General features: G+C 56.1%; 1 protein-coding gene across 1 annotated transcript in view; it reads right to left on the reverse strand.

Annotated features, from left to right (window-relative positions):
- Positions 1–577: 577 nt before the first annotated feature.
- The window catches only part of Poldip3 (polymerase (DNA-directed), delta interacting protein 3), a 24,048-nt gene continuing 491 nt past the window's right edge, over positions 578–24,134 (reverse strand). The window contains exons 2-9 of the mRNA XM_005379420.2: positions 13,712–14,102; positions 13,240–13,326; positions 10,222–10,317; positions 7,955–8,134; positions 7,505–7,582; positions 5,311–5,440; positions 3,549–3,615; positions 578–2,170 (exon numbers count right to left, since the gene is read on the reverse strand). Coding sequence (XP_005379477.1) covers positions 1,993–2,170; positions 3,549–3,615; positions 5,311–5,440; positions 7,505–7,582; positions 7,955–8,134; positions 10,222–10,317; positions 13,240–13,326; positions 13,712–14,102 — 1,207 coding nt within the window. The 3' untranslated portion in view covers positions 578–1,992. The remainder of the gene's footprint in view (positions 2,171–3,548; positions 3,616–5,310; positions 5,441–7,504; positions 7,583–7,954; positions 8,135–10,221; positions 10,318–13,239; positions 13,327–13,711; positions 14,103–24,134) is intronic.

The following is a 24,134-nucleotide window of genomic DNA, read 5'->3' on the forward strand; positions in this document are numbered from 1 at the left end:
CTCATTTCCTGGATCCCAAGGTCCCAGCCCATCTGCCCTCTTCTCTCCACCTCGGGCTTCTTTTGAACATCAAAGTTTATTTGCAAGAAAACTGAAAGATCAGAGCCACCTTCAGTAGGTGTTTTATAAAACTCAGGGCTGTTTGGTGGGAAAGAGGGACAATCACTTCCCACCCACTTCTACCACCACAAGAGCAACCGTAAATAATCCTTTCTAGCGCCACCTTCACTCTTGAGGTGACCACGCTGAGGAGAGGCCCCGAGTTCCCTGTGGACACTTCTCCAAGTCTGGGGCCCTCCCAGCTGTGCAGGCCAGGGAGTCCTGCAGTCAAGCAGGCGAACTCCTGCTTCTGGAGCCAGATCCCACCAAAGCCGCGTCAGCACAATCTTTCAAGAAACCAAGGTAGGGAGCCAGGCGTGGTGGTGCACGCCTGTAATTCCAACACTTGGGAGGCTGAGGCAGGAGGACTGTTTCGAGTTCAAGGCCAGCCTGGGCTACAAAGTGAGATCAAGACCAGCCTGAACTGTATGGTGAGACCCTGTCTTAAAAAGACAAACACAAAAACAAAAAACCAAAGTAGGAATAACAAATGTTTATTCAGAAATGGTAAGTAATACAGTCACCTCCGTCCCTTACGCTGCCTCGCCTTCTGAACCACACAGATGGGCAATGCCGGCAGGTGAGGAGGACACAGTGCTGCCCACGGCTTCCTTTCTGCTCGCCAAGGTGACATCCGGCAGGGCAGGGCAGGCGGACAAGGCGCCCTCTTCCCAGTAGACCACTTGGCCAGGAGCTGGGTGAGCACAGCCCGCTGGCTGGGAAGGGTGCAGGGGAGGGCGGGCAGGGGAGCACAGGCAGGGTATGCGCACCCCGAATCGAACCGAAGGCGCCACCTAACCCCAGGACATGAGAAGCCAGGTCCCAGGGCCTCCTAGGTCTCTCGGGCAGGAGGGCGGGGTGGGAGGAATGTCTTCCAGCCCCACAGAGAAACTCCTGCCCCACCAGAGGGGTGAGGTGGAAAGCAGCGCTTGCTGAAGAACAGCGACTGCAGCCCACCAGGCCCCTTTCCTGGGTTCGCCGGCACAGGCAGCCTCGGAGCTGAGCACCAAAACCAAGGGCTAACTGGTGCCATCCCTCAGGGCAGGCGCCAGGCCAGGCCAGTGCCCCGCACAGCATGCACTGGTAGTTCTACGTGGCTCCCAGGGCTGCTCCAGACCGCCACAGCCCTGCCAGCCCGGAGTCCTCTCTAGGACACTCATACCATGTCCTGTAGTCCTGCGGGGAAACCTGCCACCTGCTGCCAACAGCGAAGACAGTGCCCCCGGGCGGCACATGCTGCTGGTGTCCCTGACTGCTGGCCTGTGGACAACCACGGCCTGAAAAGGCAGAGCCAGGAACAAAGCAGCATCTCCCACGTGGATGCCCCAAGAGCCACAGCGCTGCAGAACGCAAGGCAGAGTCTTCGACGGCCTGCAGCGGTCACTGTGACTGCACAGGCCTCCAAGCCGAGGGCAGGGGCTCTGTGCCCAGGGCCCTGCAGAGGTGGCTGTGGTGAGGGACAAGGACATTGCCACCGAGCGGTGGGCACTGGGCTAGTAGCACTGTTCCTGAGCTGCCCGGCTCCCATCAGCACAGCTCCCGGCCGAGCGGTAGTGTCCCAGTGCTGACCCACACCCCGCGGGCCACACAAAGCCGGCCAGGCCACTGAGCACACTGCTTCCAGGTCAGCAACTGGCTTGAGGGGAGGGCGGGGGACACCCCAAGAAATACACCCTGCCCGGCTGACATGTAGAGGGGGAACGATGTACTACAGGAAATGTGGACACAGAAACAACACAGGTAGACACAACACAGGAGAGCGGGTCCCATCCAGCAAGGAAGCTCGACCCCGGTGACCCCACGCCAGAAGCTGCAGTTCGATGACCACCAGTCACCAGCTCGGCCGGAACAGGGCCACCCTCCTCTGCCCCACTCCACGCCTGCCTGCCCTGCTCAGAGTTTGATCTTGAACTCTGTGGGCTGTGTGGTCACGGAGGCCCCGGAGGACTTGAAGAGCGCCTTCAGGATGGTGTCCGGGTCCACCTCGGCAGGCGGGTTGGCAGAGGAGGCGGCGGTCAGCCTCCGAGGCAGCTCACTGTCCTTCTTCACCAAAGGGCTGTCACTCAGTCGCCTGTGCAGAGCGTAGAAGAGAAAGCTCATCAGGGTCCCGTAGCCGGGAGGGACCTTATGCTCTGGGACCTACTAGGCGCTGGGCACAAGGCCCTCTGCAGCCCACCCTCATTTCTTCCTGCAGCAAACCTGCTGTTTTCCCTCTTTACTGGTGAGAAAACAGATGCAGCCTGCTGTACTCTGAAGCTATAAGCTCGGCAAACACTGTGGTTCTCTCCTGGACAGGGACACACATGGGTGCATCACACAACCGAGGAGACAGCTCTGGTTAGCCCAAGATCCCCAAACTCACCAGGTCAGAAAACCCTAAAAACCAAGTTCTCCCAGTGTTGGGAAATGAACAAGATCTTGTGCATGCTAGGCAAATGCTCTGCCACAGAATTACATCCCCAGCCCTAAAAACATTTTTAGAAGCCAAATGTGGCAGTGCACACCTGTAAACCCAGCACTCAGAAGGCTGCGGCTAGAAGACCACAGCAAGTTCAATCGAGGCCAACCTGAGCTATACAGTGAGTTCCAGTCCAGCCTAAGCTGACTGTGGTGGTACACGCCTTAATGCCAGCTCTCAGGAGGCTGAGGCAGGAGGATGGCCATGAGACTGAGGCCAGCCTGGGCTATACGATTAGTTCAAGGCCAGCCCGAACTACACAGCAAGATCCTGTCTCAAAAGAAGAGAAGCGAAAGACTGAGGCAGGAGGACTGTTGCAAGTTCGAGGTCAGCCTGGGCTACAAAGTGAGCTCAAGGCCAGACTGAACTGCACAGCGAGACCCTGTCTCAAAAAGAGAGGGGAGGGGCTGGGGATTTAGCTCAGCGGCAAAAGCGCCTGCCTGGCAAGCGCAAGGTCGTGAGTTTGGTTCCCGGTACCGGAGAAAAACCAAAAACCAAAAAAAAAAGACAGGGGAAAAAAAAACTGGAACCTAATTTGCTCCTGGAACATACTGAAGAAATCTGTCTAAATCCCAGGACTCATTACCCAGGTTAAACCCACCCCTCAAAGCCTACCTGCCCAGCCCTGCCCTGCTCCCGCCCGTCTGCCTCTGTGTCTAGAGGAGGCATCCTGTCAGCCTGAGAGCGTGACGCCTCCTGGACCCGAAACGAGCCCTCAGCTGTGGGCCAGCAGAGCACGCCGCGTTCGGTGTGCAGAAGCTTGCAGACGCACATGGCTGGGCGGGCCCACAAGGCGGCCGCTCGCCCCTCGGCTCTCAGCAGGTTAGGAGGAGGACACGGTGCCAGCCCCTGCAGAGCCAGCCCCAGGACAGAAGTGTCTGGCTGAGCACGTGCCAGCGTCCTCGCGCAGAGGGGACAGCACGCACAAAGCTGCATCGCCCAGCTGCCCTGCAGGACCAGCAGTCGACCCCGGCCCCAGCCCCGGACTCACAGCAGGATGGGCTGGTCTGAGGTGATCACATTCCCGTTCATGTGGAGGTTGCACTTCATGGGCTGCCCTGAGAAACCAGAGGGAGAAAAGGCGTGGCCGTGACTCCTCTGCTCCGCACACGGAAGAGCAAGGGACAAGGGCCCTCTCTGCCCCGAGGCCACCCCTGTGGTGCGCTACAGCCTGCCCCAGAGGCCCCAGTGCGGAGAGCTGTCTCGGAGAATCCTGGGAAGCGGGCGCTCAAATGAGGTGCCCTGCTCGGCCCACTGCCTGGGGCGATCAGACGACTTCTGCAGGTGCTCCTGTGGCAGTGCTATAGGCCACAACGGAACACAGGGAAACGTGAGAAACCCTCTGCATTCTCTCTATTTTGAGACAGAATCGTACTACTGCGTTGCGCAGGCTGTGGTCTGAGCCAGAACCGCGGCGCTCCCTACAGCGGTCTACAAGACACGTCTTGCCCTCCCAGAGTGGGGGTGGGGGCGCATCAAGGGAGACGCGGTGCAACGCCATGCTGAGAAAGCCTGGAGCAGCGACACCAGGGAAGGACATGTAGACTTTTAAAGGTGCTGCACAAGCCTGGCACGGTGGCTCACACCCGTAATAATCCCCGCGCTCAGCAGGCTCCACAGTGAGTTCAAGGCCAGCCTGAGCGAAGGACAGAGCCAGACCCTGACTCAAAAAACCAAAAAGCAATGTTGCAAGAAATAAAAAAGGAGACACTTTCAACTGTGAAAGGCCAAGTCATTAGGAAAAAACAATTATAACTTAAATAGAGCCTTAAATACACAAAATACATGAGCCAAACAAAACACCTGTTCTTAAAAAACATCCACAGGATAAAAGCTAACAGAAAGGGAGAGAGATGTATACAACAATGGCTAAAGACTGCGACACGTTCGATAAAACGGCTAGCACCAGCAGGTGGACCAAGACCGCGCCGCGAGACCAAGGACACGGCACCTGCCACGCACAGGCAGAGGCAGAGCCCTGTGCACAAGGGCAGCACAGCACCCTCGCCTTCCTCAGAGGGAACTGTGGGAAACTCATAAATGTGCGCGAGTTAAGCGACCCTTAGCAATACAGCCAAAGAAATCAAAAGGGAGATTAGAGAACACTTCAGTATGAACGGAGATGAAGACAGGAGCTAGCAAAACCCACAGAAAGAGCCGGGTGTGGCAGCACAAGCTCGAACGCCAGCTGCTCAGGAGGTTGGAGCAAGAAGCTGCAAGTTCTGAGCGCCGTGAGTCCCTGCCTCAAAATTTTAAAAAGGGGGAAAGGGTCCAGCTCACTGTGAGGGGCCTGGTCAAGCCCCAGAACCACAAAAACAGGAAGAAAGGGCGGGAGGGAGGGAGGAGGCTCGCTATCCGGGGAAACGTAAGAACCCACTGTTTTTCTCAGCCTCTGCTCCTCGCTTCTAGCACCAGGCCCCAGCCCACAGTAGGTCCACAATGAAGGCGGAAGAACTGGTGAGCGGCAAAGGGCGTGGTACAAAACCCGTCCTCTCTACGGCCGCCCCAGAGGAGCGGAGCTCGCCCAGGTGATTAGACCCGGCTCCAGCCCTCAGGAGCCCGGGGCCTGGCAGCGAGCGGGCCCATGTCTGGTGCGAGCCCAGCAGCCTCAGAGACTGCCCCGCCTGCTCCTGCTGCAAGGAGGCCATGGAAGGGCAGCCGTCCCGGACCCCTCCCCACCACTCACTGGCCCCCGCCACTCAGAGGAAGCTGCCCGACAGGGCCCGCCTGGTGCCTTCCTTCTCCCCACTCACCGTCCAGACAGCGGTTGTTGTACTTCTTATACGCAGTGATGGCGTCGTCCTTCTTCACGAAGACCACCTCTGCCACCCCGGGATGGACCAGCCGGGCTCTCTTGAGGGCTCCGCACACACAGAAAAGCTCCTGTGAACAACAGCGGGGCTAAGGGGACTTCCCGAGACGCACGGGCCCTCCCAGGCCAGGCCGTGTGGGTGGTGAGACAGGCGCCCGGGCATCCTCGTCCTGGGGGCCTCCTGGGAGGGTCACAGTGAACAATGTCCCTCCTGGAGCTCGGCTGCGGCTCGCCCAGCTCAGGACCTTAAAGGCCTCCTGGGAACCTGTGAGAACTCTGAGCACCTGGGCCCCACCCAGGGTGTCCGACTGCGCTGGGATGAGTGGATTCAGGTCTCCCAGCACCCAGACTGAGTGCAGACACCTGACGTGTCCTAGCCAAACTGGGACAGCACAGGTTCTGGTCCCTGGTGTGCCTTCTAGCGCTGTGAGCACCTGCACGCCACTTAACCTCTCAGAGGCCATCTCTTCTGAGAACCAGGCAGGTCGCTGGAAGGCTCAACTCAATCACTTTTAAGGCAGTGCTGCACACATGCTGCCAGCGCCCTGTTCTCCAGTCGGGGCAACCATGCCTGAGAAACCCTGTGCAGGCGCAGCCTGGGCGGCTAGCACTTGGCCAGTCTTCATCTGCAACCGCCTCCCAAGGTTGTCACAGGGATAGAAAGAAGTTTGAGAAAAAGCCCTCAAAATTTCTTTTTAACAGTAAAGGGGAAAACATGAAATACGAAAACCAAGGCGAGCCGGGCGTGGTGGTGCACATCTATAATCCCAGCACTCAGGAGGCTGAGGCAGGAGGATCGTTCTAAGTTAGAGGCCAGCCTGGGCTACAAAGTGAGCTCAAGGCCAGCCTGAACTGCACAGTGAGACCATCTCAAAAAGACAAAAAAAAAAAAAAAAAAGAAAAGAAAACCAAGGCCGAGGATCCTAGGTATGTTCCCAGCATCAGTACTACCGTAGAGTTCTTTTATTTTCTCCGTGGTAATGAGCACGGAGTCCAGGGCCTCGGGCATGCTAGGCAACCCGGTGCCTCCCCAGCCCTCTGAGCATTTTCTGAGACAAGGTCTCACTATGAGCCCAGGCTGGCCTCCAACTTGCAGTCCTTCTGCCTCCACCTCCCAAGTAGCTGGGGTTACACCCTGGGCCACTGCACCCAGCTCTGTTATTCTTTACAGGTACCTATCTGGGGAGAAGAGCAGTGATTTAGGGTGATTATTACTGGCAATTTTCTGGGTGGTAATCATTCCCGGTCTTTTCTAAGCCCCTTCACAGAAGCGCCCGGCACACAGGAAGTGCTCTGGGAGTGCCGGCCGACCTCCCTCCTTGCTCTGGATGAGGCCTCGCTCGGCCTCTCAGGAACGGGGTGACAGGTGCACACTGCCGCGCCCCCACTACTGCTTTTGTAACCTGTAAGCTGCTGTTCTGCAGAACCTCATGGGTGAGCGCGGGCTGCACATCCTGCGCACTGGGCCTGCGTGGCTCCAGTCCTCCGCACACTTCACAGCGAGGGCTGGCGGGTGCCACAGCGGGCGTGAGCGCTCCGACCCCGAGACCGCCCGCCAGCTGTGCCAGCCGCACTCGTTTTGTGCTGTGACCGCTCAAAGGGTGCCTGGGTTTCTACCTGTCTAAGGAAGATGCGGCTGAAGCAGTAATCTGGCTGACCCCAGGCCCCACTTTCCAGGCACGTTACCTGGGTCAGACAAGCTGGGCCAGAAAGGCAACCAACCCATTGGGCTTTTCAAGAAGCACCACCATGCCACACTCAGGCGGCAGGAAGTGTAGAAGGCGGGGAGACACCGCGCAGACGCTGTGCAGGGCAGTGAAGGAGCCCAGCAAGGACCCACAGGGCACAGACACTGCGAGCCGAGGCCCACGGGAGGCAGGCGGCTTTGGGCTGAAGGGTGTAGGGCAGCTGGGTGGAGTGGCACACAGAATTCCGGCACACTCCAGGCCGAGGACACCTGTGACAGCTCCCCGGGAAAGGCCGGGGCAAGGGAGCCGCGGTCCCGTCCTCCTCCCTGGGCTGGAGGAACCTCAGCCCTCAGCACGGCCACGCGAGTCCCCTCATCACACGGTGGTCCCGGGCTCCTGCGCGGCAACAGCAGCTCCAGACTTGAAGGACGCAGGCACAGTACTCACAACAATGTCCTCCTCGGTGACTCGAGGGTGCAGGTTATTCACAGTCATCTTGGTGCCCTCCAAGGGGCTGAAGACAGGCTGGGCGCAGAAAATAAATAAATAAAATTTTTAAAATTAAAAAGAAAAAAAGCATGAGCGGACATGGCAAGGCGGGGTACCCTCACCCCTGCTCCGGAGCCCATCAGCGCCAGGACGCACCCTCAGGCCCCCGCACCCGCGCTAAAGGGGCAGACCACCCTCCCACACGGCAGGCTCTTCCTTCCGGCTTCCGCGCAAAGCCAGCTCAACACCCAGCTCGGGGCAGAGACGCTCCTCCCTCGCGGCTGCGGGAAACCGCACAGTGCCTCTACACAGTGACCGTGGGCCTGGGTCTGCACCTCCGTAAAATGGCGGCGAGCCTACTCCCAAACTTTTCAAGGACCCACGGGGTGCACACAGCGCACTGCTCACCTCCGCAGGCGGCGGCTCTTTGGGGGACTCCTCCTTGTTCACCAGCGTCCGGGACATGTTGGTCAAGGCTTTGGTTCGAACAGAGGCGGGCAGAGCAGGAGCAGTGTACGCATCATTCTGAACCACTTTGGTGAGAGGGAGAGCCTTGGACACGGAGAGCTTGGAACTGCTGAGCCCGGCCTGCAGAGGCAGAGGGGGGCTGAGAGGCCAGACCCCGGCTCTGCCGAACCAGGCCCAAGGGGCTGACAAGCACGTGAGTGTGTGAATCCTCAACGCTTCCGGGCCCGACTCTATTAGTCGGAAGCAAGTAAGGCCACCACTGCCAGGGATGCCCCCGAGGAGGGCAGAACGGCACACGGCCGAACACTGCTCACAGCAGCCGCTGTGGCACCAGCCCTCCATGGATGGACACCCCCCACACGGCGCAGGCTTTCCCGGCCGCACCACACAGGCTGCTCAGAAGGCCCAAGCCCGAGGCCAGGCTCACGCCTCCACAGGCTCTTCCCACAACGCTGGCCCCCAGGTCTAGGCTGGCTGGGCACAGGAAGTCACGCTTAAGATGGCCCAAAGGCCCTGGTACTGGAAAAAAAAAAAACAACAAACAAACAAAAAAAAGATGGCCCAAAGCCCCAGCCTTCTGGAGCCTGATCTAGACACCGAGCCACCATGCAGTCCTGGGCTTCTCGGCACAGGCAGGCCAGGGCCATATCCGTGGAGTGGAACATGGAGACCACCCGAAGCGGTCCCCACCGAGCTAGGGATACAGCCCCGACAAACACGAACTCCCTCACGCTGAGCGTGTCCAGTGAGTCGTGCGACGGACTGGTGGTGGTCTTGCTGACTCACGACAGGCTTTGCAGGCACCGCGCCAGGGACAAGGGAGGGACACACGGCCGGCGCACCAGGCCTCCGCAGCTGCCCACGAGGTGCCCTCCCCATGGGCTCCGCATTTCAAGCCACTTCCTGCGTCTCAGGAGCCGGGACAAGGCAGCGGTTCCGCACGGCCCCCGGAGACACACTACTTTGGCTCAACAGCTAGATCTGCGCCTGCTAAGCTGCGCAGTGCGGAGCAGTTTCCTGAGGTCCCCGCGCAGGCTTCCTTATCCGTGAACACGCACAATGGCGCCCATCAGCAGGAGGAGGGTCCCGAGCGAGATGCCAGGCTGCGTCCTCAGTGAGGGCTGCCGTCACTGAGCCAGCACGGTTCCCTCAATGGGACCCCGGGGATCTAATTACTGCAAAGGCCCGCGTCCTGGACAGAGACAAACGGGCAGCACGCAGCTTTTCACAGCACTGTGAGGGCTCAACCAGCACTCAGAAGGGGCCCACTCAGAGGAAGACCGAAACGGGTCTGCAGGCTGTTGAAAACAGAGGTGCACGCTGGGGAGCAGGTGGGGAGCCCCTGCTGTGCTTAGCTGCGCCATCCCTGTGGTGACGCGGGAAGACTGGCACCCTCACCACCAGCTTCCCCACAGAGCTGCACCTGCGGGAGCCCACCAGTCAGGCGGGGCTTCTTATTCCTGTCAACTCCAACCCGGGGAACCCTGAATCTGAGAGCAGGCCGAAGTTCCTGACCGTGGAGCGCCAGGAGCAGCGTCACTGACCGCCACAGAGAAAAGCAAACAGGTTTCCTTCCCGTAGGGTTATCCCGGCTTTAGTTTTGCTGGCCCCTCCAAAACTAACGCTGAGTCTACCTTCCGCAGAGCAGTATTAAGAGGCGGCACCTGTGAGAGGCGTTCTGGACACCAGAACGCCCTCACAAATGGACTGGGCTGCTGCTGCAGGAGGGGGAGGACTCCCAGGAGTGGGCTCCAGCAGATTGATGACCTCCCCAACCCTGGTCTCTCCCATGCCCGTGGTTCTTCCGGTACCGGCCATCAAACTCACGACCTTGTGCTTGCCAGGCAGGCACTGTGCCACTGAGCTAAATCCCCAGCCCCCATGCCTGTGGTTCTGCTTTCTTTGACAGAGAGGCCTTCCCAGACACGGCCCCACGACTGGACGTCCAGCCTCCACAACTGGAAGCAGCTTGTGGTGCTGTCAGAGCAGAGAAAAAAGCTCCGAGATGTGTTTCTCTCACGTGTCGAAGACGCAGCCCCGGGAGCTGCGGCTGCACACGGAACTCACTGCGGGACCCATGTGAGACCAAGGGGCCGTGCTGCTTGCGGCTCTTAAGTCTCAGAGCCCCAATCACTGAGAGCCCTGCTCACGGCACCACCTCTCCCCCCGTGGGGCGCAGGGGGAAAGAAAGGAAAGGAAGCACGCACCACGTGGTGGAGAAAGCTGCCAGGGGCTGCAAACTTCATCTGCTTGGGAGGGATGTGCGCTGTCACCTCCTCATCCTCGTCCAGGTCATATAAATTCTGAGAAGGAAAGGAACATCTGCTAATGTGGCCTGCGGGCCACAGCACAACAGGAACAGCTGCTGGAGGGAGGCGGGCTGGGGAGGAGGCAGGCAGCTCAGGAGCAGGAGTGGGACTCAGGTTCTCTCAGGGTGACGCTCCCTCTGGCCAGTAGAAGCACTACAGCCTACAGGCACGTTCTGCAAGCAGCCGATTCCCAGCAAGTCTCTGAAACGTGTCCACAGCCTCGTCGCTTCAAGTTAGGGACTCGCTGGGAAATCAGCGGCCATGTGAACGCCGCAGTGCACACACACAAGCGTGGAGGGCACAGCAACGCCACCTCCGCCGCGTGCTGCAGACCGATGTGGGAGCCCACCACTGCTCAGACGTCATGCTCCACACGCGGCTCTATCTTCTTTGGCTTGGAAAGGTCACCCCAGGTAATCTCACCTGCTAACCCCAGCAAGTTTAATCCACAAAGATGCTCACGGCACAAAGATGTGTAACAGTGAAAATGACTGGGGAGAATCTGGAGCGTCACCTAATGGAGTCCACAATATGAACAACGTTCACAGTGAACGTGAAACACCAGAAAGCTTAAGTCACAAAATAAAAATATAAATTAAAAAATAGTGGGCCAGGCGTGGTGGCACACGCTTGTAATCCCAGCACTCAGGAGGCTGAGGCAGGAGGATCGCTGCAAGTTCAAGGCCAGTGTGGCCTACAAAGTGAGCTCAAGGCCAGCCTGAACTACATAGCAAGACCCTGTCTCAAAAAGACCAAAAAAAGAAAGAGAAAAAAAAAAAAAGAGTAGGCACAGCACAACAGGGCTGGGCTGGGGGTACAGCTTGGCAGCACAGTGCCAGCCTACCAAGTGTGAGGTCCTCAGTTCGACTCCCAGTACCAAAAAAAGGCACAAACTAGCAGGGCACAACGATATGTTCCTTTAATCCCAGCCACTCCAGGAGGCTGAGACAGGAGGACTGAAGACTCAGGGCTAATCTAGAAAACTTTTTTTTTTGGCAGAACACTCAACTTTGTTTTACTTATATATTTAAGCATCCTAAAATATTTTTCTTGCTTTGACCAAAAAAATGAAAAATACAGGAGCACTGACTCCTCTTTAGGAGAAAAGTGTTACATACAGCTATGGAGTTAGGGTTCCTCCTTTATATACAAAGGAAAATACTAATACAAAAGTGCTTCGGTGATCAAAAAGGGCTACGAGCTGCAAGCATTTATTCGCACTGCCTCAGACCTAAGAAGCGCACGTCGTCCTCTTGGCGCCTGTCACTGGGAACTGCACATCTCCAACTGCACTCGCGCCTCCATGCCTGCACAAGAGCACGCAGCGTGTGGGGAGCAGCGCAGCCCTCTCACTGAACGTGGACGCCGAGCAGCCTGCCACTGTGGGAGCGGGCCATGCTCCAGACGCTCGGGTTTGGCCGGCCTGACAGTGCCAGGGAAGGTGTCTGGGCCCCGTGTTAACCACAGGCAAGGGCATGCAGCAGCCACCTTCCCAAGGTACAGCCTGCCTCGGCCAGGAACGGCTTCCAAAGGGGACGAGGAGTGCCGGGAAGGGTGGGACTTCAGCGTTCCCCGAAGCACGACCTGCCCTGTTAGGAGTCAGCAGCTCTCAGCAGAGCCCACACGGCCCTTCCCCAAGAGGGAGGGAGCGAGGCCCACAACAGGGAGCCAGCCCCAACTGCTCTCGCCCTTCCCCACACTCGCCTCCGCTGCAAGTGTTCTCGATTTAAAGTTTTTTCAGGACCACGTCAAATCCCATTGAGGAAAGGGCCCTGAATGTCCTTCAAGCCATTCCACTGCTCAAGGAACCCTGCAACTATCCTCTCACTGCTGGTCCAAGCCAGAGCCAGGCGCTCACTCAGGAAGCCAGGAGTAGGGTGGCAGACTACCGGGCCCTCTGTGTACCCCCAAAAAAGGAAGGAGGAGGAAGGCAGGTTGTGTGGGGACTTTTCTAACTCTGAACCCTAATTCTGCCCTTAAGCAGGAGATCTACCATTTGTTTGGTTTGGGGATGGAAACTTTTGGAACCCTGTGTCTGGATTTCTCTGTGCTGGCTGAGGAAGAGAGACTGTTTGGGGGATCAGGCCCTGGACTGGGGCTCTTCGGTATGCCTGAGCTCACAGTCTCAACAACTTGGCATGACTTTTGCCTCAAAATCTAAAAAGGGAGCGGGTCTGGGGGGGCCTGGAGATGTAGGTTAACGCAAAGGCTCTGAGTTTAATCTGAAGAGCCCAAACAACACAAGCTAAACCCCAAAAATCTAGGATGGCAGTAGGGCAACATTTCAACAACAGCTAGCTTTGGAGAACACGCACAGGAACTTTGTTTCCTTTTCATGTGGTACGAGGGACTGAACCCAGGGCCTCTGCACTGAGCTGTAACCCATCCTCTTTTCTGCAATTTTGAGACAGGGTCTCATTAAGGTCCCCAGGTTAGGCTTACACCTGGGGTCTTCCTGCCTCATCCTCCCAGAATGCTGGTATTACAGATGTGTACCACCATGCTGAGTTATTTTTTTCCTATTTTTGCAAATTTTCACCAAATATGTAATTTTTGTAATAAATTAATAGCCAGGGGTAGCAGCAGAGTATTTCACATCTCAAAAGAAAAAGGGCTTGCTGGGCATGGTGGCGCATGCCTGTAATCCTAGCACTCAGGAGGCTGAGGTAGGAGGATCATTGTGAGTTCGAGACCAGCCTGGGCTACAAAGTGAGCTCAAGGCCAGCCTGAACTGCTTAGTGAGACTTGGTCTCAAAAAGACCAAAAAAAGAAAAAACAAAGAAAAATGTTCTTCTTAAAACTCAACAACTGCAAAATGTCAAATGTAATTCCTCCTCTACCTCTCGGAGCTGGGAGTCTTGGGCCAGATCTAATGTGCGCACATGTGCATGCACACACAAACACACATTCACACACCTGTTTGGCCTGATGGTTGTTGACAACGTTGATCCTCATTCCGGCGGGATGGGCATGTAGTGGCACTGTGGTCTTCTGCTGTGGAACCTGTAAACACCCAGTGGTCACCAGTCTGCCCCAGGGCTCATGCATGTCCTGCGGTGGCTGTACAGCAGGGACGTCTGCTCCATGGGCTGCACAGCACGGGCAGCCTGAGCCCACATGGCTCCGTCAGATATGCCCACTACCAAAGCTGCTGCAGAGGTGCAGTGAGGCTGCCCCTTTCCTCTGGGCTGGGGACTGGGGAGGGTGGCCGGGGCACGGGACCAGCAGCCAGTTCTGACCCGACACCCGCCACACACACACTTTGGTACCAACATCTGGGAGAATTTCACTTTTGCCCAAACCATCCTGTCTACACCACACAGCTTCCCGCCCGATCCTCCTGCCTTTCTTCCTGTTCTGCTAGGGCTGCAGACAGCAGCGTTCCTACCTGGATGGTCTTGGTGAGCTTCAGGGCGGGGGTCACGGTCCCCACAGGCGGGCTCGGGTAGGCGGAGGGCGCGCTCCTCTTCAGGCTGATCTTCTCGCGGGCGTCAGCCACCTGCCGGGGCTTCTGCAACACTGTGCTCTGCTGCTTCCGGGAGTTCAGCATCTCTCTGGCATCCTGCACTTTCCCTTTGATCCGAAACCGGGCATCTTTCTGCAAAAGCTTCTCCCGGGCGTCTTTGACTCCCAGCTTGAGACGGGCATCTGCCAGGCCGATCTTCTGCCGGGCGTCAAACCTCTGCTGGAAGGTGGCAGTACGTGCTGGCTGGCTGAGAAGGCTGTGCTGGATCCCAACTCGAGCGCGAACACCTCCCAGGCCCGGCCTGGTGTTGAGCCTGCAGAGGCAAACTGCGACAGTGAGCGATATGGGTGTGGACGGCAGTCTGCAGAGGCCGAGGGACCCTGGACATAGGGCACGTCTGGAGGGACAGGAGGGCTGCTCCTCCACATGCCCAGGTAAACCACTAAGCCTACATGAAGATGTCTTCCATTTTCCTGTTCTGTGGTTTTAACTATGCATCACAAGCAAAATTCACCATGATATGTCTGATTAAAACCAGACCCACATTCTTTCACCACTCAAATAAAATCAAAATGGATCAAAGATCTAAATATTAAAACAGGAACACTAAATCTGCTGGAAGAGAGGTAGGTACAACTCTTTAAGACATTGGTATAGGCAAAGACTTTAGAAACAAAACCTCATCGTACCAGAAATAACACAAAGAATCAACAACTGGGATCTCATCTTAGTAAAAAGCTTGTGAACAGCAAAAGAAATCACCAACAGAGTAAAGAAATAGCCCATAGTGTGGGATAAAATTTTTGCCAACTGTTCCTCAGATGAAGCACTAATATCTAGAATATATAAAGAACTAAAAAAACCAGATCCTCCAAGATCCAACCCTAAAATGGACATCTGAGACACACACTTCTCAGATGAAGAAGTACAAACAGCAAATAAATATACCAAAAAAGTTCAACATCACTGGTCATTCGAGAGACACAAATTAAAACAATGCTGAGATTCCATCTCACCCCCAGAAAGAATGGCTGTTATCAAGAATCAACCAATAAAAAATGCTGGCAGGGTTGTGGGGAAAGGGACCCTTCTCCACAGTTGGTGAGAGTGTAGACTGGTGCAACCACTGTAGAAGTCAGTGTGGAGATTCCACAAAATCTAGAACTAAAGGTTCCATTTGACCCAGCTATTCCCCTTCTGGGTATATTCCTGAAAGAATTAAAAGCATCACGCCACAGAGATATACACACACTCATGTTTACACTGGCACAGTGTGTAACAACTAAATGTTTGAAACAACCCAAATGCCCAGCAACCAATGAATGAATAAAGAAGATGTAGTTTTGGAAGGATAAGCCTGAGACATTCCTAGGTAAATGGATGCACCCTGAGACCATACTCCTAAGTGAAGTACATCGGACACACGTTTACATGACACATTGCTTCTGGTGAGAAACTGAAAGTGTAAATAAGAACCAAAATGAGTAACAGATATTGGGAAATAGAAAGAAAATGTTAAAATGAGAAGCGGAACAAGGTGCAGGAGAGGAAGAGACAAGAAAAGAGGGCTGGGGATATAGCTCAGCGGCACAGCACCTCCCTGGCAAGCACAAGGTCCTGACTTGGATTTCAGATCCCCCCACCCTCCGAGGGGGGGGGAATAGAAGGGAAAAAATGGATACAAAGCTTTTGTAAATAAGGAGAGGGGAATGGGAAAAAAAGAAGATATATTGTGTACAGGTACAAACTCCCTATGGTGAATGTTATTATTATGTATACCTAAAATGTACCAATAAAAAATTTTAAATGCAAAAAAAAATTCACCATGATAGACACAATCCAAGAATGTCAGGAAAGCAAAATTACTCCCAAAATATCATAAGCCTACTGAGCACAGAGCAACCTGTTCCCAAAGCTCTTCCACACCCACTCGCAGCACCCCAAGGAGAAGCACTGGCCGCACCTGTGTCACAAGGACAGCAGCAGGCCTGCGGGGTGCGGGACCCACCCAGGTTCCCTCTAACGCAGACGGACACCACCCACTGGGCTGGGACCCAGGGAGCCACATGCGGTCTCACTTAGCGCCAGGGGACTAACACAGCTAACAGAATAAAGTACAGTCAGAAAAGAAAAAGGAAGCTGCTGTGCAGTCAGAGTGTCAAATTTCAGAAAGTATTAAAATTGGCATCAAACTTCCTGAAACAGCCCCCACCTGGGCCTTCAGCAGCTTGAGTGTGAACACAAGGCCCTTCCCACTGTGACACCGGTCTACGGTCTGTGGGCTTCTCCTGCCTCGGCACCCACAAGGCCTCTCTATGTCACCCCTATGCGTAGTGGCTCCTGCACCAGGTGCCCGCCTGGGGACTCCTGGGTCACTGTCGCCTCTGTGCTCATCATTACGTAGGTCTGATTCTTGGTTTTCTCTCCCCCAACCCCTAGCCTGGGAGGGGAGCACAGAATGAGGTTCATTCCTTTTTCAGGGCTGAGCACGTTTTGTTTTTTTTTTTAAAGACAATGTTGCTATGCAGACCAGGCTAGCCCAGGCTAGCCCAGAGCTCTCAATCCTTCTGTTCAGCCTCCCTGGCCCTTGGTTTATAGGTGTGGGCCACACGCCCAGCTAGGGACCACCAGCTTGTAAATGGTGCTGGTAGAACTTCTTAAATATCCAGCTGTCTAGATCCCAAAATTGGTGGGAAAACTTGGACTGTTTCTTGTGGTTTTTTAAATAGTACCGGAGATTAAATCCAGGGCCTTCCACTATATCCCCAGCCCTTCTTAAAATTCTGACACAGGGTCTCAATTGAGTTGCCCCGTCTTGGCTCCAACTTGGCCATCCTCCTGCCTCAGCCTCCCAGAGTGCTGGGACTGTAGGCACACACCACCACATCCACCTGACACGTGCATTTTCACAGGTCATGTGGGTGTGTGTCAAGGTTCCTGAACTGGTGTGTTAGAAGGTGAATGCTACTGGATAAACGAGTGCTCTGCTGGCCTCTGCCCAGAAGGCATCGCTCACCCTGGGCAAGTGCCTGGGTCGCCCTGCCTCAACCTTCTCTAGCATCAGGTGTCTGCCCACCTCCCCTCTGCTGATGAACAGCAGACGCACACTCCAAGGTGCGGCAACCTGGGACCAGTGAAAATAAACCTGGATCTCCAGCCCAACAGCCTTCGACAACGGAGAACACCTGCTGCAGACCTAAGGCAGCAACAGACTGGGCATGTGCCCTCACCGCAGGCTGCGAGGTTTCGGGGGTAGGGTCCTGGGGTGATTCGCTGATGAGGGTGGGGCCCTCAGGAACGGGATGGAGTCCACACCAAAGAGGCCCGGGGGCTTCCTGGTTCCCTCCCACCGTGGAGGACACAGGGAGAGCTGGCCTACAATCAACAAGTGGCCCTCACCAGGCAGATCCTGCAGCACCTCCATCCAGGGCTTCCCCGCACCAAGGGAAATAAATCTGCTCTTCATAAACCACGCAACCCTAAGCAGCCCTCGACGGGGGGTGCCCCCTTCCCCTGGAGAAACAGCAAGTTCTGGAGAAGCTGCATGTGGCGGCAGCCCACGGCTGTAATCCCAGCCCTCTGGCAGGCCAAGGCAGGGGGGTCACAAATTCATGCCCAACCTGGGCAACGTAGTGAGACCCTGTCATTCCCTCCCTCAAAAAGGACTGGCGATGCAACTCCGTGCAAAGGTCCTGGGTTCAATCCCAAAAACAAATGGGAACACACCCCCACCGCCCCCCCCCACCCCCGCGGGCGCGCTCGCGCACACAGACACAGAAATGGGAAGCATCTGAGAAGCAGAGCCCTAGAGACCGGATATGGAAGGGGCAGCACCACAGGAGGGGGGAGCAGCTGTGTGGCAGACGGTGCCCACCTCCCCAACTGTGCTACCTGAGGCTTTGTGGTCCATGGCCACACGTAGTTGGTGACGCACATCGTCACCTGTGCGCAAATCTGTATCTGCCGAGAGCTGGTCAGGGCCACCCTTCCCTACATCCTGTGTCACCCCTGCATGCAGCCTACAGCGTTGCAATCACAGTGGGCTGCCCAGAAGTCTGCAGCTACTCTGAGGGGTCCTCGGCGGCAATGGAAGCCCTGCCTTCAGACCAGCTGCCTCCCTGGCCTTTTAAAAACACTGTAAATTCTCCCTTATCTGTGGGTGACGCCCACCCAAGAAAACAGGCTATGGCTATGGGCTCAGACAAGAGCTGCTGCTGAGATCCCGCTCGGATTATGGGGAAAGGATTTATCATCTCAGTACTGGAGGGTGAAACTAAGGCCTTCGCACTGAGCTACCTCCCCAGCCTTTTTCTTATTTTGAGGCAGGATCTAGGTCGCTAAACTGCCTAGGGTGAGCTCAAACTCAAAAATCCTCCCGCCTCAGCCCCTCATAGTGCTGGGATTAACAAGCATGTGCCACCACACCCTGCAGTCTTCTTTGTTTTGTTTTTTGTCAGGGTCTCACTATGCAGTTCAGGCTGGCCTTGAGCTCAACTCTGTAGCCTAGTTTAAGCCTCAGGCTGGTCTTAAACTTGCATGTATCACCACGCCCAGCTAAGAAGAAGATTCTGATCAACAACTGCCATCCAGGTCCACAAGTAAGGAGAGCTAAAGGAGAGGCCAGGAGGAAGCTGATCGATCCTCAAGGGAGAAGGGGTGTTGTTTCAGGCTCTCCATTGAGCAGGCACCTCCAGTGACACAGGCTCTGGGCCAGGCCACCCAGTTACCAAAAGGCGGGTGGGGAGTCCGTCTCCAGGTGCTGTGGAGGGGCAGCCCGGTCTAGGAGGAGGCACAAAGTCCATGAGGGCACCACAAGCAACTGGACCGCAGAGCGCTGTCACCCACGGCATCCGGGAGACCTGGGGACAAAGCCCCTCTGCGGGGCCTCCCTTGCTCTGGTCCCGCTGCAGCCCCTCCCAGGCCCTCAGAGCCGTGCACGCAGCTCTATCAGTGACATGCAGTACTTGTCACGTCACCTGTGTGCAAACCTGCACCTGCCACAAGACCACAAGCTGGTCAGGGCCCCCTCCACCCTGCACCACCCTGCACAGGGCCGACAGCGGGGCAGGCACCCATCCCACTTCAGGCTCGGCTGAGCTGCGGCACCTCCACCCCACAGAGGAGCTGAACCTCGGAGCTGGGCACAGGGGGCTGCCCTGGCACCGCAGACTCGAGCCCACGGTGCCCATGCTGACCACCAGAGAAGCCGGCCCTCACCGGCACAGGCTACTCTGTGAGGGGTCCGGCTCCAGGGCGCCTCCCAGTGGAAAGGGGGCACCAGGCAGCCAGGGCACGGGCTACCCTAGCGTGGGCCTCAGAGAGGACCCCAAGGATCTCACTGGCTCCGAAAAGAGCAGACCCCGACTGCCCACAGGAGCTTCAGGAGAGGCCCTGGCGGGGAATGGGTCTCCGACTCTGAGAACACCACAAATGGAACAGAACCGCGTTGGCCGCAAGACCCTCGCCATTCCCGAGCACCATGCCACGGGGTCAGACGCAGTCCAAACGCCACCCTTTCTGCAGGCTCGCTCACTGTCTCCTCCAAACCCTGCCTCCTCTCTTCAGCAGGGCACCCTCACTGTGCACAGGGTTCCAGACCTCGGAAACTAAAGGAGGCGAGGCCAGCCCGTCTCTCGGGAGGGGAGGTGGGAGATGGGCCATACGGTGAGGTGAAGGCCAGTGTGAACTGCACAGTGAAATGCTGTCCCAAAAGAACCAAAAAACAGGCGCCGGTTGGGGGCTGGGGATTTAGCTCAGTGGCACAGAGACTGCCTGGCAAGTGTAAGGTCGTGAGTTCGATTCCCAGTACCGGAAAACAAACAAAACAAAACAAAAAAACCAAACAGGCACCAGGTATGGTGGCGCACGCCTGTAATCTCAGCACTCCAGAGGCTGAAGCAGGAAGATCGCTGGAGGTTCAAGGCCAGCCTGTGCTACAAAGTGAGCTCAAGCTCAAGACCAGCCTGAACTGCATAGCAGGACCCTGTGTCAAAAAGACCAAAAAAAAAACCCGAAAAACCGAAAAACAAAACAGCAAAAAGAAATGAAGTTACCCATTTCACCAATCACTCAAACAATAAAACATGACTGCCAAGCAAAAAAGGGACAACCAACTGAAAGCAATTATTTTAAATAAATTTAGGGAACAATGAGATTCCTGAAAACAAATTTCCTAACTGTGAATAGAGAATGGGAAAAAGGGCAGCTTCAAGTTTTCTGGTTCATTCCGGTCCAACAGGGAGAAGCCTTCACATGAAGGGCGGGGGAGGGCCTGGCCCCGCGGCCCGCCTGGTCTGCAGATCCCTCCAAGGCCGCAGTCTCAGCGTACTGAGCCAGAGGACTGTGCAGCGCACACCGAGGTCCACAGTTAACAGACAATAAGAGGATGATAACAGGCTTTGTCAACAATAAGGGGCGGGGCTCACTCAGGTAGAGTGCTGCCTGTGTCCCAGGCCTTAGATTCCTTCCCTTTAACCTCTAGCTCTGCCAAAAAACAAAATTATGAAAAGTGTTGAGTATTTAAAACAGGTTGAAAAAGTCGTCTTTTTTCTTTTTGGCTTTTGTGAGATAGGGTTTTGCTATTTATTTCAGGCTGGCCTGGAACTCACTACGTAGTCCAAGATGGCCTCAAACTCACAGCAACTTTCCTGCCTCAGCTTCCTGCAGGCTGAGATTACACGCAATCACTCTGAGAAATGTGTGTCCTGCACAAACTCAGATGGGCTAGGCATTGCTAGGTGTCACTGTCCTAGGTGACCAGCCTGCATGGATCTGAAGAGCCAGCAGAGCAGCAGCATTTGCAGGAGAGAGGGCTAGGAGCTGCGGATGGCGGAGCTGCTTAGGCGGGAGTGCAGGGCTCCCTGGTCACACGCGTTCTTTCAGCTCCTCTCCCCAGCAGTTTTAGGGGGCTTCCATGTTCAGGCTTTTTATAACCACAGCTTCTCTGCCTGCATGAAAAGACAGCTATTCATCCCAGCAGGCAGCAGGACCAGTTATAAGGCAGGCATTAGTCATCAGGAATTTTTCAAATAAACACTCCTGCTAGGGTGGGTCTTTAAAACCTAAAGTCTGTTATGCTCCCCTCCAGCCTAGGAACTGCTCCCGCTCTCAACAAAGCCCAGCCCTGGGGAGCCTCACTCCCCACTGCAGGAGTACAGATGCCCCAAACACGTTGTGCACTTCTGGCCTGGCCCGATGTTCGAGGCAGTCCACATGCGTGTAGGGGGGGTAAGGTTCTGAGCAAGTCTTTTAACCACCCCACCCCGGCCAACAATGTCAACAGTGCAACTCTGCAACTCCCTCTCCTGACTGATCCGAGGGCTCCAGGGTGAGGACAGGGCCTGCAGGAGGACAAACACCCGCTGGGCCAGGGCTCTCTTCCCCATCCGTCCACCCCACTGGAATGAGGCAAAGCCGCACTGCCTGGCTCCACAGTGGGCAGGGCTGTCTTTTCTGGCTCCAGACAGAGTCCTCATCCAAAAGATCGGGCCCAGGAAGTGAGGCCTGGGTTAGATACAAGAACTTTAACCTATGGTAGTCTCTGGGTTAGGAGAAAACATGACTAAAGAGCAACTCTGAATTAGGTGCTTTAGAGAAAGAAGAAAAACAAGATGCAAGGACACCAGCCCTTTCCCTGGGAGTTCTGTGCAGATGTTTATTTTTTCCCATTTTGATAGATTTTTGTGTGTGTGTGTATGTGTGTGTGTGTGTGTGAGAGAGAGAGAGAGTGTGTTTCAGACAGGCTCGGGCTTTATAACTCAGGCTGGCCTTAAACTTTTAGTAATTCTCCTGCCTCAGCCTCCTGAATACTAGGATTATAGGCATGTACCACCACGACCCCCGGATATTTCATTTAAAACTCACTTCCTCCTTTGTGTCAGGTCTACACTGAACTTCATCTTCACAAGGAAACACAACTGGCCCGCTTACTCCCACCCAACCCTGCAGCTCCAAGGATGGGGGGCCACCTGGCTCAGCCCTGCACCAGAGGCAGCAGCCAGCTTCCTCCAACTGCCAGACAACTTGAGCAAAGCGAAGGCTGTCTCGGCCTCTTAGTCAGGGGCCTCCCACATCAGAAAGCCAGGGGCGGTATGGGGGCTGCCCAGTGCTGCCCCAGGGGGCCACCTGCATGTGTGGGGCAGGACAGCGTCTCACCATGGCCTGGAACAAGCATCACTTAAACCACCCTCCCATCCTGAATGTCCCAGTAACCAAGGAATTCTGTGAGTGGAGGTCCAGCTGCTAACGATGATGATGCTACACGGCAACACGGCTGCTACCTAAGTGACTGAACAGCTGGGGATGAGGCTGCTGACACTTCCTCAGGCTGCACTGATGCTGTCTCCCTTGGGCAAGGGAAGAATCTTTCTGTGACAGCGGTATGCAAAGGGCCCGTGACTGACACCAAGCTCTTCCTGGATGTCCATGCCAAGGCTCCCACAGCAGTGTGCAGAACGGATTTTCTGTGGGAAATGACATTCACTCACTGCAGCCTGCTCCAACCCCTCTGGGTGTTCACAGAGCTCTACTTTTTCTCTCTGCTGGCCAGGAAGTCAAGTCAGTGGCGTTTCCAGATTTCCCCCAACTCCTCAACCCTTCTGCACTTGGCGTCCAACCCTCTCACACAACAGCAAAGCAGTGGCATGTACTGCAAACTGGGTCATGTCGCTTGTTTATTTAAACTACTTTCCACACTGACGGCTCAGAGAGCTCACCGACCCGAGCTCTCGGCAGCTGCCAGGCTCCTTCCAGGAGCGCGGAGGCGCGCACGGCCCAGGCCTGTGCAGCAGGTACTTCCCGCACTTCACACCAAGGAGAGGCTGTGGGGAGCGGCTCTGCGATCCCCGCAGATCACACAGCCAGCGGGAAGCAGGCCCGAGTCCCGGCTGGCGCCTCTAGAGCCCTCTCTCCCTAGTCTGCTCCTGGGGACCTCGCGCTTCTGCCAGGTCCCTGCCGTCATTCCCCTCACACAGTGCAAGGTATAAACGTTAAAACACAGGCTCACCTTCAGGCCTCCGAGGACCTACCACAAACACCACACTAGCCAGGACACTGTCCCCCCAGCAGTCACCTGGCCAGGCCCACATCGGCCTGGGAGCGCAGTCCCCGCGCGTCCCGAGGCTCCACACCCCACCCCTCAGCCTCACCGCCCAGCACAAGACCCTGCACTCGGAACCCAGGGGACCAAGCCCAGAGAGTGGGACCGGGGCGCAGCTCACTGCCACGGGGGAAGGACAGGCACCAAGGCACTGGGGACAGACCGAGGTGAGGAGACGTAACTGCTGGGACTACACACACAGGCCAGGGAAAAGCGCTGGGGGCTGAGGGATGTGACAGCCAATGTCGTGGGTACGCTTAATCCAGGCGCGCGGGGGTGGGGGGTGGGGGGTGTCAGGCAAGGATTCTCACTGGGCGTGGTGGCGCACGCCTGTAATCCCAGCACTCAGAAGGCTGAGGCAGGAGGATTGCTGTGAGTTTGAGGCCAGCCTGGGCTACACGGTGGAGTTGAAGGCCAGCCTGAACTGCAGAGTGAGACCCTGTCTCAAAAAAAAAAAAAAGAATTTTCTAGCCACAGACACAAAAAGATACTAAAGAACAGCTAGAGAGTGAATGTCTGTTAAAAACAATACCTAACATCCCCACAGCCTAGCCGTTTACAAGGACATTTAACTTCTCCAATACGTGTTGGAAAACTACTGGCCAAGCGCCCTCTCCTTCACACAGGTAAACGCAGCTCACAAAACCTGCAAACGGCTGAGAGCACCTAAGGGCCTGGAGAGCCTGCAGAACACCAACGTGACTCACCCTGAGGTCCTCCCCAGCAGCTCCAGGGAACTTGTCCCCGAGGAAAAGGCCAACCTCCTGCTGTCCTTGCCTGAGCGCCACTCAGTCATCATTAGAAGGCACTGACAGCTCTCCGTGACCTCGGCTTCCGGCCTCCAGGTCCCCATGTACAGAATGAGGATACCATCAGGAGTCGGTGCCTGTAACCCGAGCACTGGGGAGGCTGAGGCAGGAGGAGCACTTCGAGGCCAGCCTGGACTATACAGTCAGTTCAAGGCCAACCTGGACTACAAAGCGAGACCTTGTGTCAAAAATAAGTAAATAAACAAAATAGCAGACAAGATCGTGAAAAGGCCGATGCATCCGAGAGCGAGAGGAAACAAACGCCGCACAAAAGGGGGCCGGCCAACAGGCAGCCTGCAGGGGGGCCGGGCGCAGGATGCGGTGTTTACAGCCCCGGGCCGCCGGGGGAGTCACTCTCGCTCAAACTTCAGTCGCCCCAACTCCGAGGGGCGGGACGCGGCGGCGCGGCGGGGGTGGCGCCCCGGACCCCGGCACGCGG

Source organism: Chinchilla lanigera, unplaced genomic scaffold (genome assembly GCF_000276665.1).
Source record: "Chinchilla lanigera isolate Chin_1 unplaced genomic scaffold, ChiLan1.0 scaffold00012, whole genome shotgun sequence".
Lineage (NCBI taxonomy): Eukaryota > Metazoa > Chordata > Mammalia > Rodentia > Chinchillidae > Chinchilla > Chinchilla lanigera.